This window comes from Microplitis mediator, chromosome 1 (assembly GCF_029852145.1).
Source record: "Microplitis mediator isolate UGA2020A chromosome 1, iyMicMedi2.1, whole genome shotgun sequence".
Classification (NCBI taxonomy): Eukaryota; Metazoa; Arthropoda; class Insecta; order Hymenoptera; family Braconidae; genus Microplitis; species Microplitis mediator.
The window spans coordinates 13,506,488-13,533,849 of NC_079969.1; the positions used below are offsets into that span (position 1 = coordinate 13,506,488).

A 27,362-nucleotide genomic window follows, 5' to 3' on the forward strand; every position below is an offset into this window, starting at 1 on the left:
ATGTTTTCGAGCTTGGGAAGCTCGAAAACAGCGGGAAGTTTTGGGGCTGGCCCGCAGGGTCAACCGATAGACAGATTTTTTTATTTATTTGGAACCACATAAGCCTCTGGGAGCGTAAAAATTCGAAAATGTCCAAAATAAGGACCACCCTAATATATATATATATATATATATATATATATATATATATATATATATATATATATATATATATATATATATATATCGGTGACCTTGAGAAATATAAAGTTTGTTTAAATACTGAAATAAGCTGGAGAGAATAGTTCGCGATTAACTGCAAATCTGCATTGAACCGACATCTAGCGATGTTTAATTGCGAGTTCGTTTTGCCGCGTCTGCACGAGCGAATTTGATCTCCGGCTACCGCCTTAACTCGGTACGCATTCCAATCGCCTCTCGGTGTGTTCAGTGCGAAACGAGCAGTCAAAGGAGAACAACCACAAAGAACCAAATTTCTAAAAATGTACACCCCGGAAGAGCACTACGACGGATTTTCGACGTGGTTGCAGTTGGTCATCCACCGTGGTGGTTCGAGGGTAAGTGTGACTTTGCTTATTAGTAATTTATATGTATATATTGTAACATGAGGAAAATTCGACATCGACCCGTGGTTTAAAAATTATTTGAAATAATAAATAATTACCCGGTGAGCAACTTTTGGTGACATCTATGACGAAAAATTCCGACTTTGACCGAGCAAACGATCCAACGCATGGATTGTCACGAGAGATCCGGGATAGACGCCGAACTGAACGGCCACGTTTTTTTGTATTTGAACAATTCGACTCCGACCAATTTCGATCCCGACAATTGAACAACGCGATTTACGACTAAAACGACCAATCCGAGTTTTGATCAACGACTAGTTAAATTAATTGATCACGACAATTAATTTCGACCGACAATAACCGACTCCGTGAACAAGTGAACAAGCCGAAGCCTCGGCCCGAAACCTGAACAACGTGTTCTAGTGAATTTAGTAGTGAACAAGTGAACCGCGTTCGTGTAATAATTATTAATTAATAATTAATTACGCGTAAAAATTATATGATCGTGCAATTTAACGTGTTACCGAAATAAAATATTATTTTATATTTTATTTTATTTCAATCGAGCAATTCTGAGAATCACGGATTATCTGTGTCTCATTCGCAACAGCAGTCTTGTCACCTCGACGTGTAAGAATACTCTGACGTCATTCGTCAAGTATTTCGTTAATACTTTCGCTGTATGTGTGTCTCCAGACAATAAACGTATTTTATTTTATTTCGATAACCGAATGTGTTTTCCCGAGCAATGAACTAATTGTGTTTTCGACCAACTACGATTTTTTTTGATAATTTTGTTTATATCGAGTCAAGCCGACAACGGCATTTATATTTTTTTGTAACCGATAACTTTCTTTGTGATACCGATCAAATTATTATTTTGTTTATTTAATATACGATTGATTATTTTGTTTAATTCCGATCAATTATTTATCGTAATCTTAAGTGCCTGACCTTTCCCCGATCCGCCACCCTGAGTCGACATTTTTGATAATTGTTTATTTGGTGATTATAAAGTCACCTGGCGCCCAACTTAATTATTTTTGAACAAGGTAGCCAAAAACAGTAAGTGTATTCGGACTTCACTCCGGTAGATCCCCGGTGGTGAAAAACCCGTTACAATATATATATATATATATATATATATATATATATATATATATATATATATATATATATATATATATATATATATATATATATATATATATATATATATTGTAACGGGTTTTTCACCACCGGGGATCTACCGGAGTGAAGTCCGAATACACTTACGATTTTTGGCAACCTTGTTCAAAATTATTAGTTGGGCGCCTGGTGATTTTATAATCACCGAAAAAAACAATTATCAAAATATAACTCGGCTCAGTGTGGCGGATCGAGGAAAGGTCAGGCACCTAAGATTACGATAAATAATTAATCAGAATTAACACAAAATAATTAGTCGTATATTAAACAGAAAGTAATTGATCGGTATCACAAAAATCATCGGTTACAACAAAATATAAATGCCGTTGTCGGCTTGACTCGATATAAACGAAATTAAAATTGCTCGTAGAATAATATTTGATCAAAACACGACGTCAGTTCGGTTGTCGAAATAAAATAAACTTATTTTATTTTTCACACAAAATACTTGACGAATGACGTCAGAGTATTGTTAACGTAAGACTCGACTGTGGTACGAATGAGACACGGATAATCCGTAATTCTCAGGAGGAGGAAAAAAAAAAATTTTCCAAAAAACGAGACCAAACAAGAATTTTTTCCAATTTTTTTTTTTATGTTTTATTCGGGGGGTTATTTTTTTTTTCGTTTTTCGGAAAAAAAATTTTTTTTTTTCTTTACCTTACATTTACTGAATAACTAACGCAAAAATGAAAGAAAATCCGAAAAAAATTGATTTTTTCATTTTGGTAATGATTACACAAATTAAGGAACAAAACTTGTTCCTTTAATTGTTTTGTAAAACTTTGAGCAATCGGACCGGACAAACGGTTCAATGCATCAATCTGAAAATTTCCAGGGTTTTTGGGGGTACATTAAGCTGTAAAATTGCCTGGCAACATTATTTTTTTTATCAATATTTGCAGAGTAGCGATGAGTCGACTAAAAAACCAGAAAATGGCCATTTTTTAAAGGTTTTTCAAATGGATATCAAGGATGAAAAAAAATTTTTTTTTTTTTAAATAAAAAATGGAGCTTGTAGGGGATTTATTCAAGTTTATTAAACTGCCCTTTGAATTACTGTGTGACCATTTCTTGCTGAGATATCAATAATCAAAGACAAAAGGATCCTTTTTCATTTGAAGGCTGATATCTCAGCAGCAAATTGTCGTACAGAGAAACAAAAAAAGCAAATTGTAGCTGAATAAATTTCCTAAACAAGCCATAAATTCGTTTTTTTTAATAAATTTTTCCCGGCCCCGTAGACCTAAAAAACGAAACCAAAAAATTTAGAAAAATTTTGTCTCGATCTTTTTCTTCTGATTCCGCAAAAACCGTGGCTCAAAAAAATATTTTGCTGAAAGATCTTCAAACTAGAGATTTCAAGCTTCAATCTGCTTTTTTTATTTTTCCGATACGATCATTTTTCACGAAAATACAGCCTTCCAAAAATCACTAAAAAATTTATAAAATTTTCTTGTTCCTTTAATTTTTTGGATAAGTGTATATATAACGAAATAATAATAATTTCAATAATCCTTTGTTGGTAGACGACCTTGACCCTGGGGGTGATGGTAGGGAGTTTGGTCGGGTACATAAACCCGACCAACGCCCTCGAAGTCATCGATTGTGTGTGGTCGCTGGCTGCAGGACATCTTCCACCGGAGCTCGTAGAAGCCCGATGGTTTTACGAGGGCGCCCTGCAGACCTCTGGGCCCTTTGAGGTGGTATTGGCCCCAAATCACGGGCAGATCGAGATTCTCTCGGTCTGCCTTATGGAGACGGCAGAAGGCCTCTTGTGGTAAGTTTTTTTTTCCCTTTTTTTTTTTTGATTACAGAAAACCCTCGAGTTTTTTTTTTTCTAATCTTTTCCCCCCTTTTTTTTCAGATATTGGATGCGAGCCTTGATGGAGGTGGAGTGATTCGTCCCTGGACCCCCTACAAGTTTTATTAATATAAATTTTTTTCTTTTGAAAAGAAACTTAGTTAAATATAAATTTTTTTTTTTTTTAAAGAAAAATAATAATTTTAATAAACAATTTGGCTAAAAAAAATTTGGTTTCAGACTAATATATTTTTTTTTTCTTTTTCACCCCCCTTTTTTTTTTATTAATCTATTTAACTAAGTAAGTTATATATAAGTTAGTTTAATTACTCTAGGTTTTCAGTTTTTCTTAATTAGAGGTAAGTGAATTTTAGTTTAATTTCCCCCTTTAGATTTAGACGTAATTTAAAATTTTTTTTTTTTTTTGGCCGCATGGGATGGAGAGAGCGCGCGATAGGTTTAATCGGGACGTGAGAGGGAGAGAGAGAGACCGTTGCGCGACCGTGAACGACAGCTGTCGCTAATCAGTCTCTTCTTTGCCCGCGTTCGCAACTCTCGCGACGGTGTGACATCAATGAGATGCTAAATATCAACCGCTGAATTGATCTTAGATTTACCGGCAAGTGTCTCCATCTTACAGTCACTGAAAGGACTGTTCTCTAAACCAGCTTATTTCGTGTATAAATCAATGGTATGACTTATCATAAATAAATGGAATAATTGATGGCTTTTGATGATAATGTTGAAGAATTCACCTTGAAAATTTAAGAATGAAGGTCACTTATATGAGTAGCATGCATGTGGAATGATTTTTAGAGATTATTCTCAATATACCCATTGATGTTTCAGTGGGATATTTATGGGAGTTTTTGAGAATTCTTTTCGTTATTTTTCGTATATCGCTTTGTTTTATTCAAGGTCTGTTTTTAATTTGCTGATTTAGCAAGGCCACGGTTATTATTATGTTTTTTTTTCTTTATATAGTGAGAAAAGATGATTTTTAAACATAGTGTTTTACATCGAGTTATTCTTAAAGCTAGTGGACGTTCGTTACAGCTGAGGAGTAAGTCGGTATTAGAACCCATTTTCAATTTAAAAATAAGGAATTTGATAACTCCTTGTTTGAAAAATTTTTATTTATACACTGCAATTCATAATTTCAGGATTTATCATTGAAAATGTGTTTTACTCGCCAACCTGTTGAGATTGCTGATCCAGAAATGGGTCTTTTACCGGTTTTACTGAATGAAATTTTGATTGAGGTGCTAGCTCGTTGGTATCTAGATTCGGATCCAATCTCTTTGTCGTTTCTCATCAGTATGAGGTTGATTGGATCCATTCGATAGCACCACCCTTGCCCCCGATAGAAGCGGGTGGTCGCGCTCTTACCTTACTAGAGGTATTTTTATATACTCATATATATAATATAAAGAGGAATTCTTTAAAAATGTTATTTTTGATCATTTTAGTATGTCGTGACCAATTTACATTGGTATTTTACGGACGATGCTCTCATCGGTAACAGCTATTTAATGGGAGTTTTGAGACATATGCGTCACATTCGAGGATGCAGAAATAATTTGCGTTTGTTAAATTCTACTTTGAAAGATTCTACTATCGCCTGGCTTTTCAAAAGGCGTTAATGTTTTGGATTTTGACCGAATAAATTGCGAATGAATTAAAAAATGTATAGCGTTTTATTTCTATAGTCTTTAAGAATCATTCTCATTATTTTATTCTTAAGTTCAGTTTGTGTGACTTCAACAACCGTTCTCACAGCTAGCGCGTCTTGTTACCGCTGACGGTGCGTTTGTGCGTTAAGTCAGGCATTCAGTCATCTGATTTGAAACTGGTACAATGTGCAAGTCTTTCGGTCAGAAGTATAACCTTGGGGATCCCATTTATTATTTTATAAGATCCTATTCCGAATTTATTTATATTCGGAGGATTTTGCAATTTGGGCCCCCAACATTCATACTTGTGAGTGTTATAATACCTGTGGTGTGCGTAATAATTTGCTACACGTAAGTGTTGAAGTGAAAAGTCTAGTTGGTCGTGATTTTAGTGTTATTTAAAATGTCGGTTTGTTTGTCTAGTATTATTTGAGTCGGGGTTCTCTGCCGGACTGCCCATCCCGTCTAAAGCGCGAGCTTTTTTTGGCATGGAGTAAGCATCTTTGGAGGAAAAAGGACGAGGACTTGGATGATTGGATGGAGAATTGGAAATCTATTTCCTGGCTATTTAGGGAGGATGGAGAAGATGAGCCGGAAGAAGAGGAATTCGAGATGGAGGAAGAAAATGGGGCAATTCGGTTATCTACAGCGTTCGCTGGGTAACCAAAGTGATGTTACTACTTGCAAGTCAAGTTAGCTGTCTGTTTCTCTTTTTTTATTAAAGAGAAAATGAGCCTAAAGATCGTGTGTTCCTTCTTTTATCCCGAATATTCGCCCATTCTTATTAAACAAAAGTATACAACTTGGATAAAGTTACTATGCAAGTGTATAAGTAGCGAAAACTGGTTTCCCTTCCATTTTTAACTTTTGGGGTTTTATCTTTGTTACTACGGCGCAATTTTTCAATTCGCCAGGTAAGTATTTTCAATTTATTACGGAACATATGACTAGTCTGAGGTGAGTAACATTCTGGAGTTGGTTTTTGAAAGAAAAATTTCCATCTATTTACTGCTTCCATTTTCTTTGTTATAGGTGATGAAAAGGAGTTTTTTTTTTTAAGGAGTTTCCATGGGGTTTAAATGTTTTTTTAAAATGAGAATTTGGCAGAGAAATGACGTCCTGTAAGAAAATTTTGTCAAGGCCGTGATAATATTTGTCATCGGCTGTCATCTGCGTTCGGATTCGCGCATGCGTTGAGAAAGGTAAACGTTTAAATAATTTTCTATAGTTTGAAAAGTAATTTCGCGGTTTTTAACAGGGATTTACCAATTATCCTGCTTCCTCGAATGTTTAGGTGATTTTAAATTTCTTCAATGGTTTAAATGTAAAAATCTATTATTAAATTTTCCTTCTTTTTCCAAAATTTATCATATAACTTAAGTCTAGTAATATCTTTATTAGTTAATTTTTCTGTTTATCTTTTAAAAATAAAGTGGTGGTAAAATAGGAATCCTCTTCGAAGATACTATGGATATGGTTAAATGAATACCAAAATTTGTAAATGTTTTCCAAAATGGCCCCTTAAATTACTTCGGGGTCAGTTTCTAAATAATTAGAAGAGGATTGCTATTTTATCACGCGAATTTAGTGCGATTATACATTATTCTTATCTCGTTTAGGTTGATTATATTGGCGCGTTGTAATCGGAGAGACGGAGACCTCTTGAAGTACGAGTTATAGTTGTTTTGCTGTTTGCAGAGGAGGAGACACGACTTGATGTCGACGGATGCTCTTGGAGTTCAATGACCTCTGGTTGGTCCTTAGATTGGACTGCCTTTGGTTTGAGATCAGAGGTACGTTTGGTTTCTATTATTGTCTTATGTAGTACCTCGCCTGGCTGCTTATTTTTCTTATAGGTGAAGCAGCGCCTCTTGCCTGACCAGATACAACATTTGAGGAAAACTGGAACGACGAGAATGACACACAAGATGACGAGGATGGACATATTTCCCGCCGTCATCGTTCGTTGTATCTCGTCCTCCTGATGATGCAGCGCTATTTCAGACATCCGGTTTTCTGTTTCTTCCAATCCTCCTCCCCAGGGTTGGAATTTATCGATTGTGTTTAACGGGTCGATGCTTTTTTTGAAAAGAAACCCTGAGACTTTGGACTCAGCTGTTAAATTTGTTGACAGTGTTTCTAAGGTTAAATTTAACTTCGGCAGCGTGATATTCAGCTGGGTGATTTCTTTATCTCTACTTTTGATTAAGTATTTTCCGTTTTTCGTTTCGCATCTGCCCCGAATATGGATCATCCCTGTTCCATTGATGTAGTAATCTTTTTCGACTGGGTCCAAACATTTGAGACTTAATTTTTCCTCTTTGCAGGTCGAATAAGCCCAAGAGTTTGGTTGATTAAGCTTTATCCACGTAGTTTTGCAGTCGGGGATAATGCGGATGTTGCAAGTTCTCGAAATGTCTTCTGTCGATTTCAAGAGCAGCTTCATTTCGCAGTCGACTTCTTCAGGATCTTCTGTAGATTGGAATGGGATATCGGGACGACACGATAGATCTTCTCCGATGGTTCTGCATTTATTTATATATTCAGAGTCTGCCAGGAAAAATCTTCGCAGGCCTGGATCTGTAACCAAGAACTTTTTGGATGGTAAAATGGTCAAAGTTTGAATTTTTCCGTTCACGTTTTCTGGTTTTGGCAACAGTCTCATTTCATACGATAGTAGCGGAATCTTGTGGAACAGAGGCAAGGTTACTATAATGAGTAAATAACCTTTTGCCCTCGCTACCTTTACTGTCGATACTGCTGACAAGGTTGAGATGTCCATCCTGTCAATCGGCTGAGGTGGATTTAAATCAGGATGTTTCCGCATGATGTCGACCGTTGCTTTGTAGAGTTGTTTTGGCGATATCACTTGAGGAGAGAGTCTGCCGGCTTTCGCGTCTTCGATGATGGTTGCGTTTATGAATGCGTGAGTGACGTCCGCAAGCTTGTTCGGATTGGACTGCATCTGAGCCTCACTCTGAAGGATGGTATTAATCTCACTCTTGACGATGTGAGTGGCGTTCTGTACCAGGTGCACCATTTCGGCATTATCTTGATACAACTTGTTAATTTCCTTATTAATGTGTTCTTTGTCTTCATAATCCATGGTCCCAAACAATTCTCGAGAAATTGTGCCTATGGAACCGAACCATGGGGCTCTCTGGTTACGGTCAAGTGGCGGCGTTTTGAAATTTGTTTCGTCGAGGAGTTGGTCTAAGCGATGTCTGGCCTGGTATATTCCGACCTGTACCTCATTTATCATGTCGATTTTCAGATAGTGCATGCAGGACCCGACGTCGATGATCTTGGCACAACCAAGCATGGTTGAATGTATATGTTCCAACTCAAAGGGGTACAGGTCTACCAACCCCTTGACGTTAATGGAAGAAATGATGCACTAATTTTCTTCAACCAAGTGGATCTTCTTAAATGTGTCATGCAATAACCCTGGGTTGTCCGCCAATGGTTGGATGGTCATGACGTCCTTGGATCGGCTGCTTTCTATGATGATGATCAAGAATATCAACAATGGCTTCATGGTGATAAATTATTTCCTTGGATCTGAAACAGAGAACTTTATAATGGTTTAGCCTTTTGATCGAAAGCAGGTTTAGCCTTATTAGGGTTGACCAATTTTCGGTTCCCTTTGTCATTCAGGTAAATAAGACTGCCAAATTCGTTAATTTCGACAATTTCATAAGGCCCGGTGTAATAAACATCGAATTTATTCTTCCTTGGCTCTTTTAAAACATAAATGAAATCACCAACTTTAAAAGTTCTGGCATGTATGTGCCGATCATAACGAATTTTGGAATCCTGTTTCGCCTTATTAAGACAATCAGCCGCGATTTCTCTAACTTCTGACAGTCTTCTCATAAGGTCAGCGAGATAATCAGAATAAGTTTCGATCCTGGAATAATCAGGGAATTGGGTTGGCAACCGAGCTCTTCGACCACACATCAACTCAAATGGAGTGAATTTGGTAGAAGTATGCACATTGGTATTGTAACTCAACGAAGCAAGACCGACACATCGATCCCAGTTCGGATACTTATCTGAAATTACTCGCAAAAAGTCTATTCATGGTTGATGGCTCCGTCCTAAGGACCCATTCGACCGGAGGTAGTAACCCGAAGTCGTTAGTCTTTGTATTTTTAAAGCTTTTGCAAGCTGTTGAATTATTTTCGAAGTGAATGACGTACCTTTGTCTGAGAGGATAACTCTCATACACCCGTAATAACACATGTATCGATCGACAAGTGCTTCAGCCACTGTTGTCGATCGGATATCGGGTATTGCGATCGCGGTTACGGCTTTCGAAAAATTATCCTGAATCGTCAGGATATGGACATTTACACTTCTGGTCATAGAAACTAGTCTAACGGTATCGATGGAAATTTTCTCGAAGGGCTCGAAGGGAGTGTCAGTTATTATCATTGGTTGTTTAGTTTTTATTCGCGTGAGTTTGTTCTTCTGGCAAATTTCGCATTTCTGGATAAATCTGCAGATCTTTTCCTTCATCCCGGGCCAGTAGAATCTCTCGCGGATTCGCCAATAAGTTTTCACGACACCTTCGTGGCCTGCTATAGGGCTACAGTGGTTTTCTTCGATGATTTTATCGCGTAATTCTTCGGCAGGAACTTCTATATTTCCTTCGCAAAGAGTTACCTCGATTGGACAATCGCCAAACTCTTGTATGAGACAAGGCTTTATGTACAAATCATCGAAGTCATCCCCCTGTTTCGCTATGCGGAACGTATAAATCTCATGTTTGAACATGGATGCTCGTAGATTTCGTAGTCCTTCAATTAAATTTGTTAAGTCAATTTTTTCGAAATGATTCTTCTTAACGAAGACAGTGAAGATGAAGCATTGACCCAATTTAGTGACAAGTACGTCACCCAATTTTGGTCTAGCCGCCTTCAGATCTTCTCGATTGATGAAAGTGAGATCTCTCAACAGCCTTGAAACTGGTTTCATTATTTCACAATCCAGAGACAGGGAATGCACCATGTGATCTCTCAAATACGTGATTCCATCTCGAGTGTCTTTGAATTTAATTCGATTTTCAGGCAGTTTCGGAGGTCTGTCAGATTCAGAGCCAGATGAAGACGAAACTTTAGGTGGTGAGTAGTTTTGACCGCTCAAGTTGTCGGCCATATCCGAAGAGGGAGGATCAAAGATGCACCATGGAGCTTGACTCGGAAATCTGGCTGGCAAATCATCATTCATCGCCGGCTCATCCCCCAGTTGTTCGTCAACAACTTCCGGTTGAGTTACGTGACGAGGATCATATTCGTTTACCTGCGCATTTCCGTCGTCTTGCTCTCGGTGTACCTCTACTTGAATCACCGTAGCTTCGTCCAATTGGCTTGCATTAGATTGGTCTGACTGAGAGGATCTCTCTATCCTCATTGTGCGATTGTTCGAAGAATTTTCGTTTAGTGATCTGGGTTGCTGGCTCTTGTTCAGCAACGTTTTTTCATTGTTATTAATTTCTAGGGAAGCTTCCCTTGATCGCTTGGGAGTTTCTGAGCATGCTATACTGAATGATGCAGCTGGATCATCTTCAGTATTCAACGTTTGACGAGTAGAAGGTCTTGCTATGATGGTGGAATTTCTATTATCTACTTCTGCCCCGCCATTCCAATAGAAGGTTTTTGAGTGGTCACCATATTCCAGCCCTTTGTGCTCTTTCTGTGCAGCTCTCAACACAGTGTGTTTCCACATGGGAGTAGATGGACTTGAACCACCACTTAAATATTTTTCGCGAAGTTTGGTAGCTCGCGACAACGGTGGAGTTGCTGGTGTTACGTTCCCGTAATATTTTATTGATTAAATTAAATTAATTATTTGTGATAAATTAATTTTATGCAATGTAACGGAAATCGGTTACGATAAGAGAGTCGCCGTGGCTCGCGGGTAGTCAAAACAGATGACGATGCATGAGACCCGGGCCACGACGATTCTCTCACAGGGAACCTGAGATGCAGCGTCAACACTTTGTCAACTCTGTTGGCTTTATTATATTTTTATAATGACTAAATAGCTAGTCCTTCGAGAGAGCTCACAGAGCTCGATCCTCTGCTCTCTATATAGTTAATAAACGTAATTAATTCGAAATTAATTCAACCTTATTTTGGGGTGCCAATTGGCACCCCAATATTTTCACCTACACTATGACCTATCCATTCACTATCCAAAATAAATAATTACAATAAAATAATCGACGACCAAGGCCCACCGGGGATCTGTCGATACTCCAATGAGGCCAAACCTGAATTAAATTTAATAATTAAAAATTATTTTTATTTTTAATTAGTTTGGGGTAATTCTCAAAACGTAACAGTGGTGCTGTGACTAGGATCAGTGACCATTGTTTATAGACGATACAAATAATTATTAAATAATTAAAAATTAATATTGGGAATTATTCAAAACGTAACACTGGATTTGTCTCCACTTGGACTTCTGGTTCAGAGCAGCTGGCTTCGCTCGAATCTTCGTCTTCTACTGTACTTTCGTTTTCACGACGAAATTCGTCTTCTTCTTCTTCGTCAATTTCTGCAGACTCATCACTATCGTTATTCTCGTCATGTTCGTGCGGTAGGTAGCTTTTTTCAAGGTACTCTCTGACCTCTGGCCACTCGAGGGCTGGCTACCGGCAGAAGGTTGTAATAATCGTCTGGGCGAACGGTTTGATCTGCTTCAGTGTCAGGAGCCTTAACTGTTCGTTGTTCCAACGCTCTGTTAAAGCGTTCGAATGATTTCCTCAGATCTTCCCGCATTTGTTGTCGGTCTATCGCCTCGGGTGAATTTTCATCCCCCTGATCGCTGGAACTTTTATCTTGTTCGTTCATTCGGTATTCTTCGTTCATGAGTCAGACTGCTTCTTCCTCCTCCTCATCTGTTTCTTCGTAATTTGTTTCAGGCTCTGGTTCTGGACCTATTAATGCTTGAGGTCCTGACGATGATCCTGTTTGATTTTCTTCGAATACGTCGTCTTCGATAGACTCTGAAACGTCAGGTTCAGCGGTGCTTATTTCACAATAATTCACCTTTTTCCGATTTGGGTTCAGTTCTGTAGCTCGTCTCATACGAAGACGAGATGCAATTGTATCACGAAGTTGTGGAGCGCTGTTGACACGGGGTTTATTTTTACCTCCCGGTTTTCGACCTCGTTTTACTGCTGCTACTGCTTCGTCATCTGGACAAGAATTTTTCTTGAGCGGTAACATTATTGCTTCTTTGGTGGTTATCTCATTCGGGTTTGTCTCTTCCGGAGATCTTCCTTCAGGATTATACGATAATCCTTCAGCGTATTCCTCGGAGATTTTATGTCGAACAACAGCAGAGAATTTATATTCACTTAATTTAGATCTCAATTTAATTTGGCGTTCGGTAACGGTTTGGCTATCCTTCAACCAGGACATACAAGGACTACTTGTATACAAGGTGAAGGACTTACCGTAAAGGTAAGGCCAAAATTATTGCACTGCGTACAAAACTGCCAAACATTCTTTTTCATTGTGTGTATATCTGGTTTCAGTTTCTTGCAAAACTCTAGATGTACATGACACAATTTTCTCGGCATTCGCCTCTGGGTTCTCGGGAGTTTGGTCTTCGTTATCGAGTTCTTGGCTCAAAATACCCGAGATGCCAACATCGGACGAACTAGTTGCTAGTATAAATGGTCGATTAAAGTCTGGGTAAGCGAGGAATGAGTTTTCGCACAACGCATTCTTTATGTCATCGAAGGCCTTTTGAAAATCAGCTGACCAGACGAACGGTTTAGTTTTTCTGGTAAGGTCAGTGATTGGTTTCGCTCTTTCGGCGAAATTTTCGACGAAACGCCTATAACAGTTCGCCAATCCCATAAATTTGCGCGCCTCCGTACGATTACGGGGGTGAGACGCATTTTTGAGGGATGAAATTTTCTTTGGGTCGGGTTTCACGCCATCTTTAGTGATAATGTGACCCAAATATTCCACCTCGGGGCAGAGAAATTTACATTTCTCGGGCTGAAGAGTTAGCCCAGCCTCTCGAAGGCGGTTGAAAAGTCTTTGCACTCGCACTTCGTGCTCTTCAAGCGAAGATGCGTAACTTACAAAATCATCCAGGTAAATAAACAATTCGGTGCCTTTTAAACCACTCAAAGTGGAGTCCATCATGCGTTGGAAAATTGCCGGAGCGCACTCGAGCCCAAAAGGCATACAGCAATACTCTCAATGGCCGTCAGGGGTGGAAAACGCAGTTTTCTCAGCATTCCTGGGATCCATTGGTACTTGATGGAAACCACTTGCAAGATCAAACACGCTGAAGTATTTTGCTCCACCGAGTTGGTCTAGAATGTCAATTATGTGTGGTAGGGGATATGCATCCCCGATGGTTATCTTATTCAAATTTCGAAAGTCGATAACCATTCTCCACTTTTTGTTACCTTGTGCGTCAGATTTCTTAGGAACGATCCACAAGGGCGAATTATACGGAGATTTTGATTTACGTATAATTCCTTGTTTAAGTAAATTATCGACTTGTTTCTTAATTTCCTCGCGATGTTCTTGAGGGAAACGGTATTGTTTGATCCGGACTGGCGTATCACTCGTGGTTTCGATTTTACAAGTGAACTTTTTGGAGCGACCCAAACGATCGCCAGGAAGGTGGAAGATGTCGTGATTTTTCTGTATGAGTTTAAATATTTGTTTCCTCTTGAAACAGTGGGTTGCCGTTCAAAACTGTACAAGATGTTGGAACAGCCTTTTCGTGGGTTACCCTAGTTACTCAGACCCATGAGACTCTTATTTTATGTTCTTTTTTTGATAAATACCCGAACTGGCCTTACAAATCTAAACTAACACTAGTACTTAGCCTAGACTGTAGTTCGGAGCGATGGTGATGTCCCTGATGACCTCGGACTGGCTGGGCCTGATGAGTATGTGATTATAACGCCTTAACAATAAAGGTGGGCAGGATAACAGGTGAATTCACTCGAACACTGGTATCAATTATTAATTAAGATTTTATTAAAGGAAAAACTTAATTAATGCCACTTCACACACAATGATCGGTATTATTAATTAATAACCGTAATTAATAACGGGAGCTTTCGCAATTCAACTAAATGTGAATTGGTTCAATCTGAGATAAAGTTAAACTAAGTGTTAACTTTATTGCTGATTAACTAACTGTAATACAGCACTGCTGGATTGACTGGTAAATACTGAGGAGAATATTACAAGGATTCTAAACGTTCAAACCGATAAAGCCGTCTTCAATTGAATTGCGCTCCGTTATATAGACGTGCCGACGCACCGTCCCACGTGAGATTACCTGAGATCACATGATGGCGGAGGCGCACGAAGCAACTTCGTATCACTCTCCATCCGAGTGAGATGAGTGGTTTGTATTTTAACAAAGATTAAGTGGATACGTTCTCGCTGAGAAAGAGACTTTGTTTCAGATGAAGACTCGGCAGTATCAGAGTATTCGTCAGATGGATCTAAGTGATCGAATTCAAATTCTTCAAGCATTTGGGGTTCTATCTCGATTTTCGCTGGGTCAGATGTTGTGTTGATCACCATACACATCGCCTGGCCATCATCCACAGAAACAACGGCTTCACCCATTAAGAGTCCCTCTTTAAGAGGAATCTTACGGAGGTAGCCTTGTTTGATTTTTGGATTCAAGACAGGCACAGAGACAGACATTCGCATACGGGGTGGAATGACATACGAACGGGATGGCTTTACCCCTAGGCTGAAGTGTTGAGGTCGGGAAGGTCGCGAGAATAAATTCAGAGATTGGTGATGATATGAGATTTCTGCTTGCTCTTTTCTCAAGAAGTTGTTTCCCAATATGCCAACGCCGTTGAAGGGTAAATTACCTTCACAAACATGAAATCGAATTTTAGATCCCAAAACTTTCAGTTCGACAGTGCTGACCGTTTCCATGGGATGCCCATTCAAACCTCGGAGTAGCATGGTGTCACCACGATCTACTCTAATTTCGGGTTCAAGGGCAGAAAAATTTATCAGACATACACCCCCCCCCTCCCCTGTATCCACGAGGAAACATTGTAGTTCTTCATGAAGAGAATTACATGAATCGAATATTTTTGGACCTGTCTCCAGGGACAAGATGTACCCTCCGTCAAGGACGTCTTCCATTGTGAAAGGGATAGGATGGGTAGGTCGATTTTTGAGGACCAGCGTCATTCTTTGATGAAAAATTCGTTTCCAAGGATACCCGGGTAACCGTTAGGTGATCTAGGTACAACCTGGAAACAAACATCTACTTCAAAGACCTTGAGCGTCACAGTTCCGATGATTGGCATACTGCTGGTCGCTGTGCCGCCCATTTTACCTCCGTTTTCGGGGTAAAAGATGGTATCATCCCCCAGAGCGTCGATACAAAGGAGGTTCAGGTCAGAATCTGTATCTAATAAAACTTCACAACCACCCTGGAAGAGGTCTGGAGATTTCATCCAGACTCTCGGACCTTTACCGATTACTAGTGCGAGGGCTTCGGGCGTTGAAGGATTTTGAATTCCTTCGCAGTCTGAGGCCTCTGCTGGACACTCATGGATCGGTGAGGCTCGCGGAGCATACTCGCAGTCGCCTCGGCCTGTCGAGCGTCCATCAAGTTTAAATGATCGTCGTTGTTTTTCTTTGGGGCAGATTTAGTCGAGTCGCGGTGAGGGCAGAACGGACAGTCGCAACATGGAGCTTCTAATTTCAGATGTTCCATTATTTTCAGTGTCTATGTCAGCAGGGTCAAACGTCACAGTCTTTTGTCTGGCTGGAAACTGCTCTTCTGTACGTGAACGTGAAGGGCTTTTCTTGTACGTTCGTGGAGTCGAATCATCGTCACGGTTCTGACTACGTCCCCCTTTACTTGAGGTGTAAGCGTAAGTTAAGTAATCTGCGGACTCTGCACTGGCGTCAGAGTCTACACTGTCTTCGTCGTCGGTGTCATATTTACTCCGTCTGTGGTTATTTTTAGAGTAAGTAAATGTTCGTCCTCTAGTCTCCCTGCGGTCGTCGTAATCGTCATAATCTCGACGAGGTCTCTGATAATCGTCTCTCGAGTAGCGTCTGTTATAGTCTCGGTCATAGTCTCGACGGTCTTTATGAGGATGACGCGAAAATTCGTTAGAATCGCGTTTCCGAGCAGGTCGCAAACATTCGCGAGTTCGCTCTTCTTTAATCGCTTTGTAAAGCTCTTCCAGCGTTCTGGGATCTTTTAGACGCGCAAGACATTTTGGAAGGTCAGGCAAAGCGGAATAAAGAAGGTCGAACGCAACCTTTTCTTGCTGCGACATGATGGCATCTCGATTTTCTGCTGGTAGTGCAGCTTCCAGGCCTTTGATCATTCTGCGTAACCTGAAATAAAAGTCTTCGATGGTTTCCCCGTCCTTCGGGGACGCTGCGGCTAGACGTTTGTGCCAGATAAGAGCAGGATCGCTATGACGAAACCTCTCGCCCAGAGCGTCAAGAAGTTCTTTAACGCTGTGAATCGGAGTATATTCAATGATACTCTTAGCACGACCCGAAATTCTCTTTGCGATTTTTGCAACGAACATGTTATGGTAGTCTGGGAGGATGCATGGTAACCAGCTTTGTACGATTGCGTCAAATTCTCTAAAATCTTGCTCGCAAGTTGGGCCTTCACCGTTAAATTTAGGTAGCTCTCGATAGAGATCCTTGGCTATATCGTACTGGGTTGGTGGGGTGTTTGCATCGTGCAAAGTAGCATCCAGCCGGATGATGGGTCTCTCGTTATCGGGCATTTCTGCTTGTAAGCCGTGAGCTGGGGGAGGCGTTAGATTACTTCGCCTCCGGTGTTGTCTATTACGAGTAATGGTGGTGACCACACCCTAAGGTGATGGTGAAGCGACAATTTTTATGAGTCGCTGAACTCGGAATGTAAATTGCTGACTTAGTCAGAAAGAGAGAGAAAGAGTTACTTTCTGCAGCTCAAAGCTGAGACGATAAAGTCGATGTTTGACTTTTCGCTGACTCTGCGGTTTGATCGCGAAGTCGCGGACTGTGAACTCAGGTGTTTCGCAACTCGATTGAGGGGCAGAAAACGCTGAGTTCGCAATACGTGGAGTTGCTAACCGTTAAGGTGTGGCAAGTCCACGAAGACAGGGTGTGGCACTTTCGAAAATGCCACGAAAATATAATTTTGAAATTTTTAGAATTTTGGAAATAGAAAAATTACCACAAACCTACCTTTAATCTTAAAATTGGTAGAAAAATGATACCTGTGGCTCAAAAAGAAGGATTTTTAATTTCGGAAATCCCACCGCTGCCACCAGTGTTCTTTATGTTATGTCCGCCGCTTAATTTTTAATTATTTATCCGGGATTTCTCCCTTTGGTAGCGATAGTAATTTTGGACAAGCGGGTTGGAGGGTGCGGACAACAATAAAGAATATGAGGAAGAAATTAACTTCCTATAATTTATTATTTATAGTGGATCTTTTCGAGAATTAAGAACCCAAACGTCTTCGAAGAGACTGGTGCTCTTGTTTAAGCCAAAAGTATTTTAAGTATGATAGAATAATAGTTCTTTCACCGACCTTTCGATGTCAATTCTTCTAGTGCGGCAGCTATTATCCCTCCAGAACTAAACAGCTCACTCGACCTTCCTGTAGGGTTGGTAGAATGGGTGCGGCTGGGTTGGTAGTATGATATCTTATGTACTACTTTCGAATGAAAACCGCAAGGTTGGAGTGATGAACTTGATCTTTTATTAAGTATTTCAAATTACAACGTTTTTACTGAACGTCACTTGTTCACTCTAGTTTTTCACAACTTTATATTTAATTTATAATATAGGATTATTTATCCTTAACAGATATTTTTATAAGATTTTAATTTATATTTAATGCGTCCTTTTACACACCTGAAAAGTGGTTTTATGCGCAAATTAACTCGGCACGAGATGGAATCGCAAATTCACGTGATTTGCGTCACTGGTTCGATCGTACCGGATGGTTTTTTAAAATCCGACAAATATTGTACTAGACGCACGATTATACGGTTACGTCAGATCGAATTTTAGATTAATATTTAAGGATTTTTAATATAAAATTTAAATCCCTTACTGACTTTTCGACGCCTAAGGCGGATTCCTGCAGTAAGGTTAATAGAATTTAGCAATCTTTGACTATTTCTTATTGACTTTTCGACGCAGATGCGGATTCCTGCAATAAGAATTAGTTTAGATTATTTAAAAAGTGCCCTATTGACTTTTCAACGCAGATGCGGATTCCTGCAATAGGGTTTAAGTTAAAAATTATTCAAAATCCTCTTATTGACTTTTCAACGCCTAGGGCGGATTTTTGCAATAAGAGTACACGAAATTTCGACGTTCGAATATTCGCGGACCGTAAGTTTTAAGAACCAACTAGCCCTGAGCTATGGGTGCTCAGGCTTTTTATGAACTTTGGTTGGTGATTTGATGGGGAATTTATAATTATTGTCATTGGTGGAAAGTGACGACAGTTTATTGTTTATTCGTTAAACTTATTGCAGGTGTCTTCCCACTATTCTTTGCCGCATGGAAAAAAAGGTGAAAAAGCTGACGCTGCGTTTTCGCGCGCTTTGCAAAGAGGAGCTCAGAAATAATTATTTTAAATAATTATTAAAATAAAAAAAAATTATTTGGACATAACACGTTGGAGAAAAAATGGTGAAAAACGTTTTTTTTTCGAAAACAACAGCATACAAACGTATTTTCGAGCTCGAAGAGCTCGAAATTGTATTCACAATAATGTTTTCGAGGTTCTTGAGCTCGAAAACAGCGGGAAGTTTTGGGGATGGCCCGCAGGGTCAACTGACAGGCCGATTTTTGTTTAGAGTAGTTAACTGAAGTTTTTTATTTTTTATAGTAGTATTATTTAGATAAATTATTAATTTTTGACTAGAGTACTCTCAGATTTGAATCACGGTGGAAACACCGTGGATCCACCGTGGTTACATGGTGGGTTTGTTCCATTTCACCACCGTGTATACACAGTGGTCAAGCCACCGTGGAATCACGGTGGATACATCGCGTAATCACAGTGGTAAAATGGAACAAACCCAACGTGTTTCCACCGTGATTTAAATCTGCGAGGGGTACTTAACCTTAATTCTAATTCTAATAGTAACGAATTTTGCTTAAGCCTTAGAAAATTATATTTGTTCAAAAAACTACTAATTGATAATTATCGGAGTAATTTATTAAAACAACTTAAGTATCCCTGCTTAAAAAAGTGAATTGAAAAGGATTAAAAAAACATACATATTTATTACTACTTAAAACTCTCCGATACTCTTAATTCTCCGGAGAATTAAGATCGAACATAAAACGAATCCTTTTTAATTCTCCTTCATCTAGCGAAAAAATTATAATCATTTTAGGATTAAAAAAAAAAAAAGGATTAAATATTTTTAATCCTAACTCATCCTTTTTAATTCTAAAATAATATTGCAATTTCACGTTAAGAATTCAAGAAAATAAAAGAGGATTCGAAAAAGTTTAATTCTAACTAATTCTTTTTAATTCTAAAATAACTTCGAATTTCTGTTCTCGCGGAAGTTTCAAGAGAATAAAAAAAAATTCGAAAAAGTTTGATTCTCACTAATTCTTTTTAATTCGAAAATAATATTAAATTTCTGTTCTCACGGAGGATCCAAGAGAATAATAAAGGATTCGAAAAAGTTGAATCCTAACTTATCCTTTTTAATTCTAAACTAACTTTGAATTTCTGTTCCCGCGGAAGTTTCAAGAGAATAAAAAAGAATTCGAAAAAGTTTGATTCTAACTAATTCGTTTCAATTCGAAAATAATATTAAATTTCTGTTCTCACGGAGGATCCAAGAGAATAATAGAGGATTCGAAAAAGTTGAATTCTAACTTATCCTTTTCAATTCTAAAATAATATTTAATTTCTGTTCTCGCGGAGGATTCAATAGAATGAAAGAGGATTCGAAAAAGTTTGATTCTAACTAATTCTTTTTAATTCTAAAATAACTTTGAATTTCTGTTCTCGAGGAGGATTCAAGAAAATAAAAAAGGATTCAAAAAGTTTATTTCTAACTAATTCTTTTTAATTCTAAAATAATATTAAATTTCTGTTCTTGCGGAGGATTCGAGAGAATTAAAGAGGATTCGAAAAAGTTTAATCCTAACTTATCCTTTTTAATTCTAAAATAATATTCAATTTCTGTTCTTGCGGAGGATTCGAGAAAATAAAAGAGGATTCGAAAAATTTTAATTCTAACTAATTATTTTTAATTCTAAAATAGTATTGCAATTTTTGTTTTCACGGTGGATTCGGAAGAATAAAAACGGGTTCGAAAAGTTTAATTCTAACTAATTCTTTTTAATTCTAAAATAATATTAAATTCCAGTTCTCGCGGAGGATTCAATAGAATAAAAGAGGATTCGAAAAAGTTTGATTCTAACTAATTCTTTTTAATTCTAAAATAACTTTGAATTTCTGTTCTCGCGGAGGATTCAAGAAAATAAAAAAGGATTCAAAAAGTTTATTTCTAACTAATTCTTTTTAATTCTAAAATAATATTAAATTTCTGTTCTCGCGGAGGATTCGAGAGAATAAAAGAGGATTCGAAAAAGTTTAATCCTAACTTATCCTTTTTAATTCTAAAATAATATTCAATTTCTGTTCTTGCGGAGGATTCGAGAGAATAAAAGAGGATTCGAAAAAGTTTAATTCTAACTAATTCTTTTTAATTCTAAAATAGTATTGCAATTTTTGTTTTCACGGTGGATTCAAAAGAATAAAAACGGGTTCAAAAAGTTTAATTCTAACTAATTCTTTTTAATTCTAAAATAATATTAAATTCCAGTTCTCGCAGAGGATTCAAGAGATTCAAAGAGGATTCGAGAAAGTTTAACTCTAACTAATTCTTTTTAATCCTAAAATAATATTCAATCTCTGTTCTTGCGGAGGATTCATTAGGATAAAAGAGGATTGGAAAAAGTTTAATTCTAACTAATTCTTTTAAATCCCTAGCGAATTCGGTTACACCGAAAAAATATCTAAAACATACCTGGTATTTGAACAATTTAAACCAAAGTTTTACTGAGATAAAAAAATTAATTTCTTAGATATCGATATGTTTAATGTGTTTAAGTATATTAGTTGAATAATTTATTTATATGTTTTTTGAATAAATAATTCAAAAAAAAAGAAAAAAAAAGCGATAATTGACTGGGTTCCAAACTTGTGACTTCTCACTTGAGAGTCTCGTGAAGTCCTCCTAGCGCTGTCACAGGTCTTCATGAAACAAACAATTTAATTTTTATTTATGGTTTAATATTTTTATGCATTATATTTACGTTAACTATCTATACTATTATTGCAATAGAATCAAATAAACAAGAAATTGATGATGAATGTATGTCCATCAAACAGAAACAGAAACATTTCCTATAACAGTGGAATTTTTTTTTATTTTAGTAAAATAAAAAAAAAGTAAATAAGTATTTACTACTAAAAAGCATTATAATACTAAACACTCAATTGAAATAGTATTTTTATAATTTTCTATGTATTCAATAAATTTATTTACTTCAAACTTCAAAGAAACATTTTTCTTTTTAACCAGGTAAAGACTTATATAGAAAGATATTGTCCTCAACCTCTCTGATCTCGGTATAATTTGAGTATAAATTGTGCTCGAAATAGATATTTTTTCAGTATCATTGTTATGTCCGACTCCGGAACCTTTTTCAAAATTCAAGTTGAACAATCCTGAGGAATAGCTATTCCATTTCTTACAAGAGAAACCAGGATAGATTCAATTAAGCGGTACGAAAAATCGTACCAGTTTTCTTTTTCTCATGTCTCTCATTCCCTTATTCTTTCCGGCTCCCCACTTAATTTTTCAATGATCTTCCTATGCGTGGTGACACCCACAATTAACATAGACTTAAATTAAGTTCCGTCAACGGGACATCTCATACTTTGTAAGACGCTGCAAATTCCCCCTCCCCAGACTCGGACCCCATGGCTGCATCTTAAAATTTTTCAAGAACAAAATCACTCTACCGAGCACCGGCTTGCTTTTCGGTTTGTAGCTGTTACCCCTCAGCAAAGAGTCAGTAATTAGATACAGCAGTATCCTCAATCTCAAATATTTAAAATAAAAAAAAAATAAAACCGATCATCATCGCTTTTATATCACAGTCAAAGAATGAATATATATATACATCTATATATTTAAAAATCATATAAGGAAAAAAATAAAGAAATTGTCATTGCTAAAAAATTATAGCGTAAACGCAAATTAATACATCAGTAAAAGTGAATAAAAATTCGCATCGCGAAAGAAAATTAAAGTTGATAAAAGTCAACAGTGTTATTAGTAGTGAGTGAATAGCTCCGAGTTCAATTATAATTTTGAGTGTAATTATATCGAGTTTACTACTATTATAAAAATAAATAATAAAGCAATACATGTGTGGAATAAAAAAAAAATATCATCCTTTAAAAGAGTATCAACTCTATTTTCTATAAGGAATATTAAAGGAGTATTATTCTAAAAAAACATAAAATTAAAACATAGAAAACCAAAAATCTCAGTGTAAATTAAAAGTGTAGTAAATGTTCAAAAATAAAGATACGATCCTTTAAAGAGTATCATCTCTATTTTCTATCAAGAAACATAAAGGCATTTTATCTTTACTAAAGATTAAAATTTACAAGTAAAATAAAAAGAAAAACCAAAGTAAAAACAAATTCTTGTGTTTGATTAATTAAAATAAATTAGTTAGTATTAACATCCTACCCTCACACGAAGACCGGACTGTACGAGAGAGACAGCAGCCAATTCCAGGGTCAACAGCTGGAGATCACATTTAAGGGTCCAGAGATTTACCGCAAAGGAATATCCTAGTAAAAGTTATCAAAGAAGAAACTACGCAAAGGTAAGAAATTCATAAGTGGCTATTTTATCTTTCTCGTCTTAATAACCAAATTTCAATCAGCTTCAAAATTTGAGCTAAAAAGGAAGCTATAATTTTACAATTGTATTTATCAATGAACAAACAGTATATTCATATTAGACTGGGCCAAAAAAATCGACTATTTTTTTTTTTTTTTACGATACTGTGTAAATATTATTTGGGATGACAAAAAAAAATTATTGTCAAAATTTGAGCCCTTAATTTTGATATTAAGAGGTGTATCATCGCAATTTTTTATTTTTTTTTAATGAGCGGGTTTTTGTCTCATAACTCTCAAACCATCGAGATAAACGAAATCGACTTAGGTATATTTTTTGAAGGAAATTTGATGCTCTACAAAAAAGATCTGATTGAAATTTTTCGTCAGATAAACCGTTTCCTTATAATCATGCTTTGAACATTGGTATGATTTTAAAATTTGATTGTTCAACTTTGGAATTTTGTAATTCATGTAAAAATAAGTTTCCGGAAAAAGACAATGAATATTCTTGAAGGAAATTGAATGCTCTACAAAAAAATTCTCTTAACATTTTTCGCTCAATTCACTCCTTCAAAAGTTATTCAAGATTATTGAAGTCGTTTTACATAACTTCAACCTTGAATAACTTATGAAGGAGTGAATTTAGCGAAAATTGTTAAGAGATTTTTTTTTGTAGAGCGTTTAAATTCCTTCAAGAATATTCATTGTCTTTTGCTGGAAACTTATTTTTACATGATATACAAAATTCCAAAGTTGAACAATCAAATTTAAAAATCATACCAATGTTCAAAGCATGATTATAAGGAAACGGTTTATCTGACGAAAAATTTTAATCAGATCTTTTTTGTAGAGCGTCAAATTTCCTTTAAAAAACATACCGAAGTCGATTTCGTTCATCTCGATGGTTTGAGAGTTATTAGACAAAAACCAGCTCATTAAAAAAAAATCGAAAATTGCGATGATACACCTCTTAATATCAATATTATGGGCTCAAATTTTCACAATAATTTTTTTTTGTCATACCAAATAATATTTCCAAAGTATCGTTAAAAAAAGAAAAATAGTCGATTTTTTTGGCCCAGTCTAATTCATATATTTAGGAAGATACCTCTGTTTAAATATAAACTAGAATCAAAAGAAAGTCCACATCGAAACGTATCCCTAAACAAATAATTACGGCTTAAACTAAACATTTGAGCCGAAAATTGCATTGGTTAGTCCAAACGCCTAATCCACGCAAACCAAATATTAAATAATTAATAGTCGGACATAACAATGAATTTTCTGGTGGCAGCGGTGGGATTCGGTCGTTAGAGTATTTTCTTTTATTTTAGAATCATTTAAACAATATAACATATAAAAAAAAAAAAAAAATTTACAAAACTTATAAAAAAAAAAATTTTATTGAAAATGTTCAAGATGAAAAATCTAAGTAAGTAAGTAATTAAGTAAATTTTATTGCTCTTTAGGGAATGTACAAACCCAATAGCAAGGAGGCATGCGTGTTTTACAATGCGTTCATCTGATAATAATAATAACGATAACATTAATTGTCTGAAATCATATAGCATAACAATAAATTAATCTGGTTTCATAAATAAATTATTCAAACAAGCAGAAGGCTCTTAAACGGCAATAATTTACAATAAAATAGAAAATTGTTTTGATTTGTTTAATATTTTCACAGTTAAGTATTTCTTGCACTGATAGTGGTTGGCTGAAATGTGGTTCTAGATAATGTTTTCGCAGAGGTTTAAAGATTGGGCAGCTCGTCAGAAGATGTTCGATAGAATCAGGTTCTTGTAATTCAAAATCGATGGAACATGATCCAAAATCTTTAACACCTCAGAAAGAGTCCTGCAAGGAGAACTACTCAGCCCTCTCCTATTTCTGATATTCCTAGCTGACTTAGAAGACTACCTTCGTGAGAACGGATGCACTGGTATAAATGTAGACGGCCTAACAGACGTACTCATCCTTTTATATGCAGATGATTTGGTAGTATGTGCTAACTCAGCCACATAACTGCAAAAAACCCTAGATATTCTCCATAAGTACTGCGTGCTGAACAAATTAACAGTTAACACTGACAAGACTAAAATTTTTATTTGCAGAAAAGCTGGAAAACCAAAACAGTACCAGTTCGGATACGGTCAGCAGAAGGTAGAAATCGTGAAGGAATATATTTATCTAGGCGTTACTTTTTCGAATCAAGGGGCTGGTCGTGCATCAGCAATCGCAGCTATGCAAAAAGCGCAAATTTCATCAGGCATTACACATGCTATTTTGGCTAAATCTAAAACAGACTCCATGGAAACTGTATCAAAACTATTCAATGCCATGTCAGCAGCCACTCTGATGTACGCAGCGCCTATCTGGGCTATCCGCTATATTGATCTAATCGAAAAAATCCAGACCGACTTTTATAAAAGAATTTTTGGGCTCAGTCGCACAACAGCGGAAAGTCTAATCAGACTTGAGCTAGGAAAATCACCACTGGCCTTAGAAGTCATTAAAATTACTTGGCAATGGATAATCAATATTCTAACCATGGAAGACCAAAGACTACCTAAAATATGCTTAAAAAGACTACTAATTCTACATAGATCCCAACAACAAGAAGAAAAACCTGTAAAAGTTAACTGGTTTACCAGTTTTTTAGAAATAATTAAGCAAGTTGATCCAGGCATTGCTTCTAATCTTGAGCTTCTTGATATTGAATATTGGAAGGCAAAGCAACCAGACTTTTTAAACAAGTACAAACATTTTCTGCTACAGCAAGACTTAAATTTAACTCGTAATACACCATACCTCCAATCGACCTTATCCAGACCATCTAATGGGGAAATGTGTAGTTTCTCGAGGAAGAAACTAAAATTTACGATGATGAAAACCCTGCTCCAACTCAGATAAGAAAATAAATATTACTGTCATCTAATCATTGATGGGCTTCAACATCGATTCAATTTCGATGAGAGTTGTCCAATCTGCAATTTCAAGATGAAAAATCTAATCCTTTAAAGAGTACTAACTCTATATCCTTTAAGGAACAAAAAGGAATTTGATTTTTAATTTCGAAACATTTATTTTATATAAAATTATTAAAATAGAGTAACGTAGAAATTTTAGTTTATAGCATCCTTCTTTCCTCTTAAAAATGAATTCAAGTATAGTAATAAGGATACATATATTTATTTGAAACTTTGATATTTGCATTTTTACCGGAAATAATTTTTAGTTACTTGAGTAACAGTTCGATATATATATTTAAAGTAAAGTTAAGAAAAAATATTTTAAATTAAAAATTATCTTTTGTTTTTATAACCGTATAATCATAGGAAAAATATTGTTTTATGGAGTTCCTGTTTCGCTACAGATTATCAAATCTATTTCCTGAAAAGTGAGAAATCAATTATATTTCATCATAGGAACATAGTGAGACAAAAATTTCCATAAAAGAAACATTATATAAAAAAAAAAATTTTTCAGAGTTTCAAGACAACTGTTATTTTTAAAATATCTATAAATTTTATTATTTTGTCATTCTGTGCATGTTATTGAGGCTGATCATAAAATTTAATTTTACTAACATTATAGTTAATTATATATCGAGGTCCACATCTTCCCTCAAAACCCCATACGGCATCTTAACGGATAAAAAACCATAAAAACGGAATCTGATTTTGCAGCAAGATTGCTATCTAAAGTTGGGTAAACATCCAATATCGAAAAAAAAGAGAATGAAAATTTTTAGTTCTATTTCCCCAACGAACGAACAAAAAAAAACGGCATTACGTTTAAAATTTTGAAAAATTAGTTAATTCATAAATATTTTCAAGCTGAAATAAATAAAGATAAATGCAAATATATTCATTTAAGTAATCAGATCATTATTCGAGTTGCTACGGAAATCTTGTCGCAGGAAGTATCGGATTTCGCCGACTAAAATCTTTAATAAAATATTTATGAATCTTGAGGAGAAAATTTATCAAAACAAAACCAGCGATAAAAAAAAATAATAAAAAGAGTATTAAATAACTATAAACTATTTATATATATATATATATATATATATATATATATATATATATATATATCATCTTACTCGCGTCAGTTATTTAATAAATAAAATAATCTATCTCAGATTTATGACAACTCAACAGT

At 36.3% G+C, this 27,362-nt stretch overlaps 1 protein-coding gene and 1 long non-coding RNA gene across 2 annotated transcripts; one reads left to right on the forward strand and one right to left on the reverse strand.

Moving 5' to 3' along the window:
• The first annotated feature begins 310 nt into the window (after positions 1-310).
• LOC130675951 (uncharacterized) lies at positions 311-3,676 on the forward strand. Its single transcript, XR_008991360.1, has 3 exons — positions 311-557; positions 3,287-3,537; positions 3,625-3,676. It is a non-coding gene; the product is annotated as an uncharacterized LOC130675951 (long non-coding RNA).
• Positions 3,677-15,912: 12,236 nt separating this feature from the next.
• LOC130672603 (uncharacterized) lies at positions 15,913-17,022 on the reverse strand. The gene has a single exon (XM_057477236.1). The coding sequence runs from the start codon at positions 17,020-17,022 to the stop codon at positions 15,913-15,915; it is 1,110 nt and encodes a 369-aa protein (XP_057333219.1).
• Positions 17,023-27,362: the final 10,340 nt, after the last annotated feature.

Coding starts and splice junctions, on each gene's coding strand:
- LOC130672603 (XM_057477236.1), bottom strand. CDS start 17,022: ATGCCCGATAACGAGAGACCCATCATCCGGCTGGATGCTACTTTGCAC.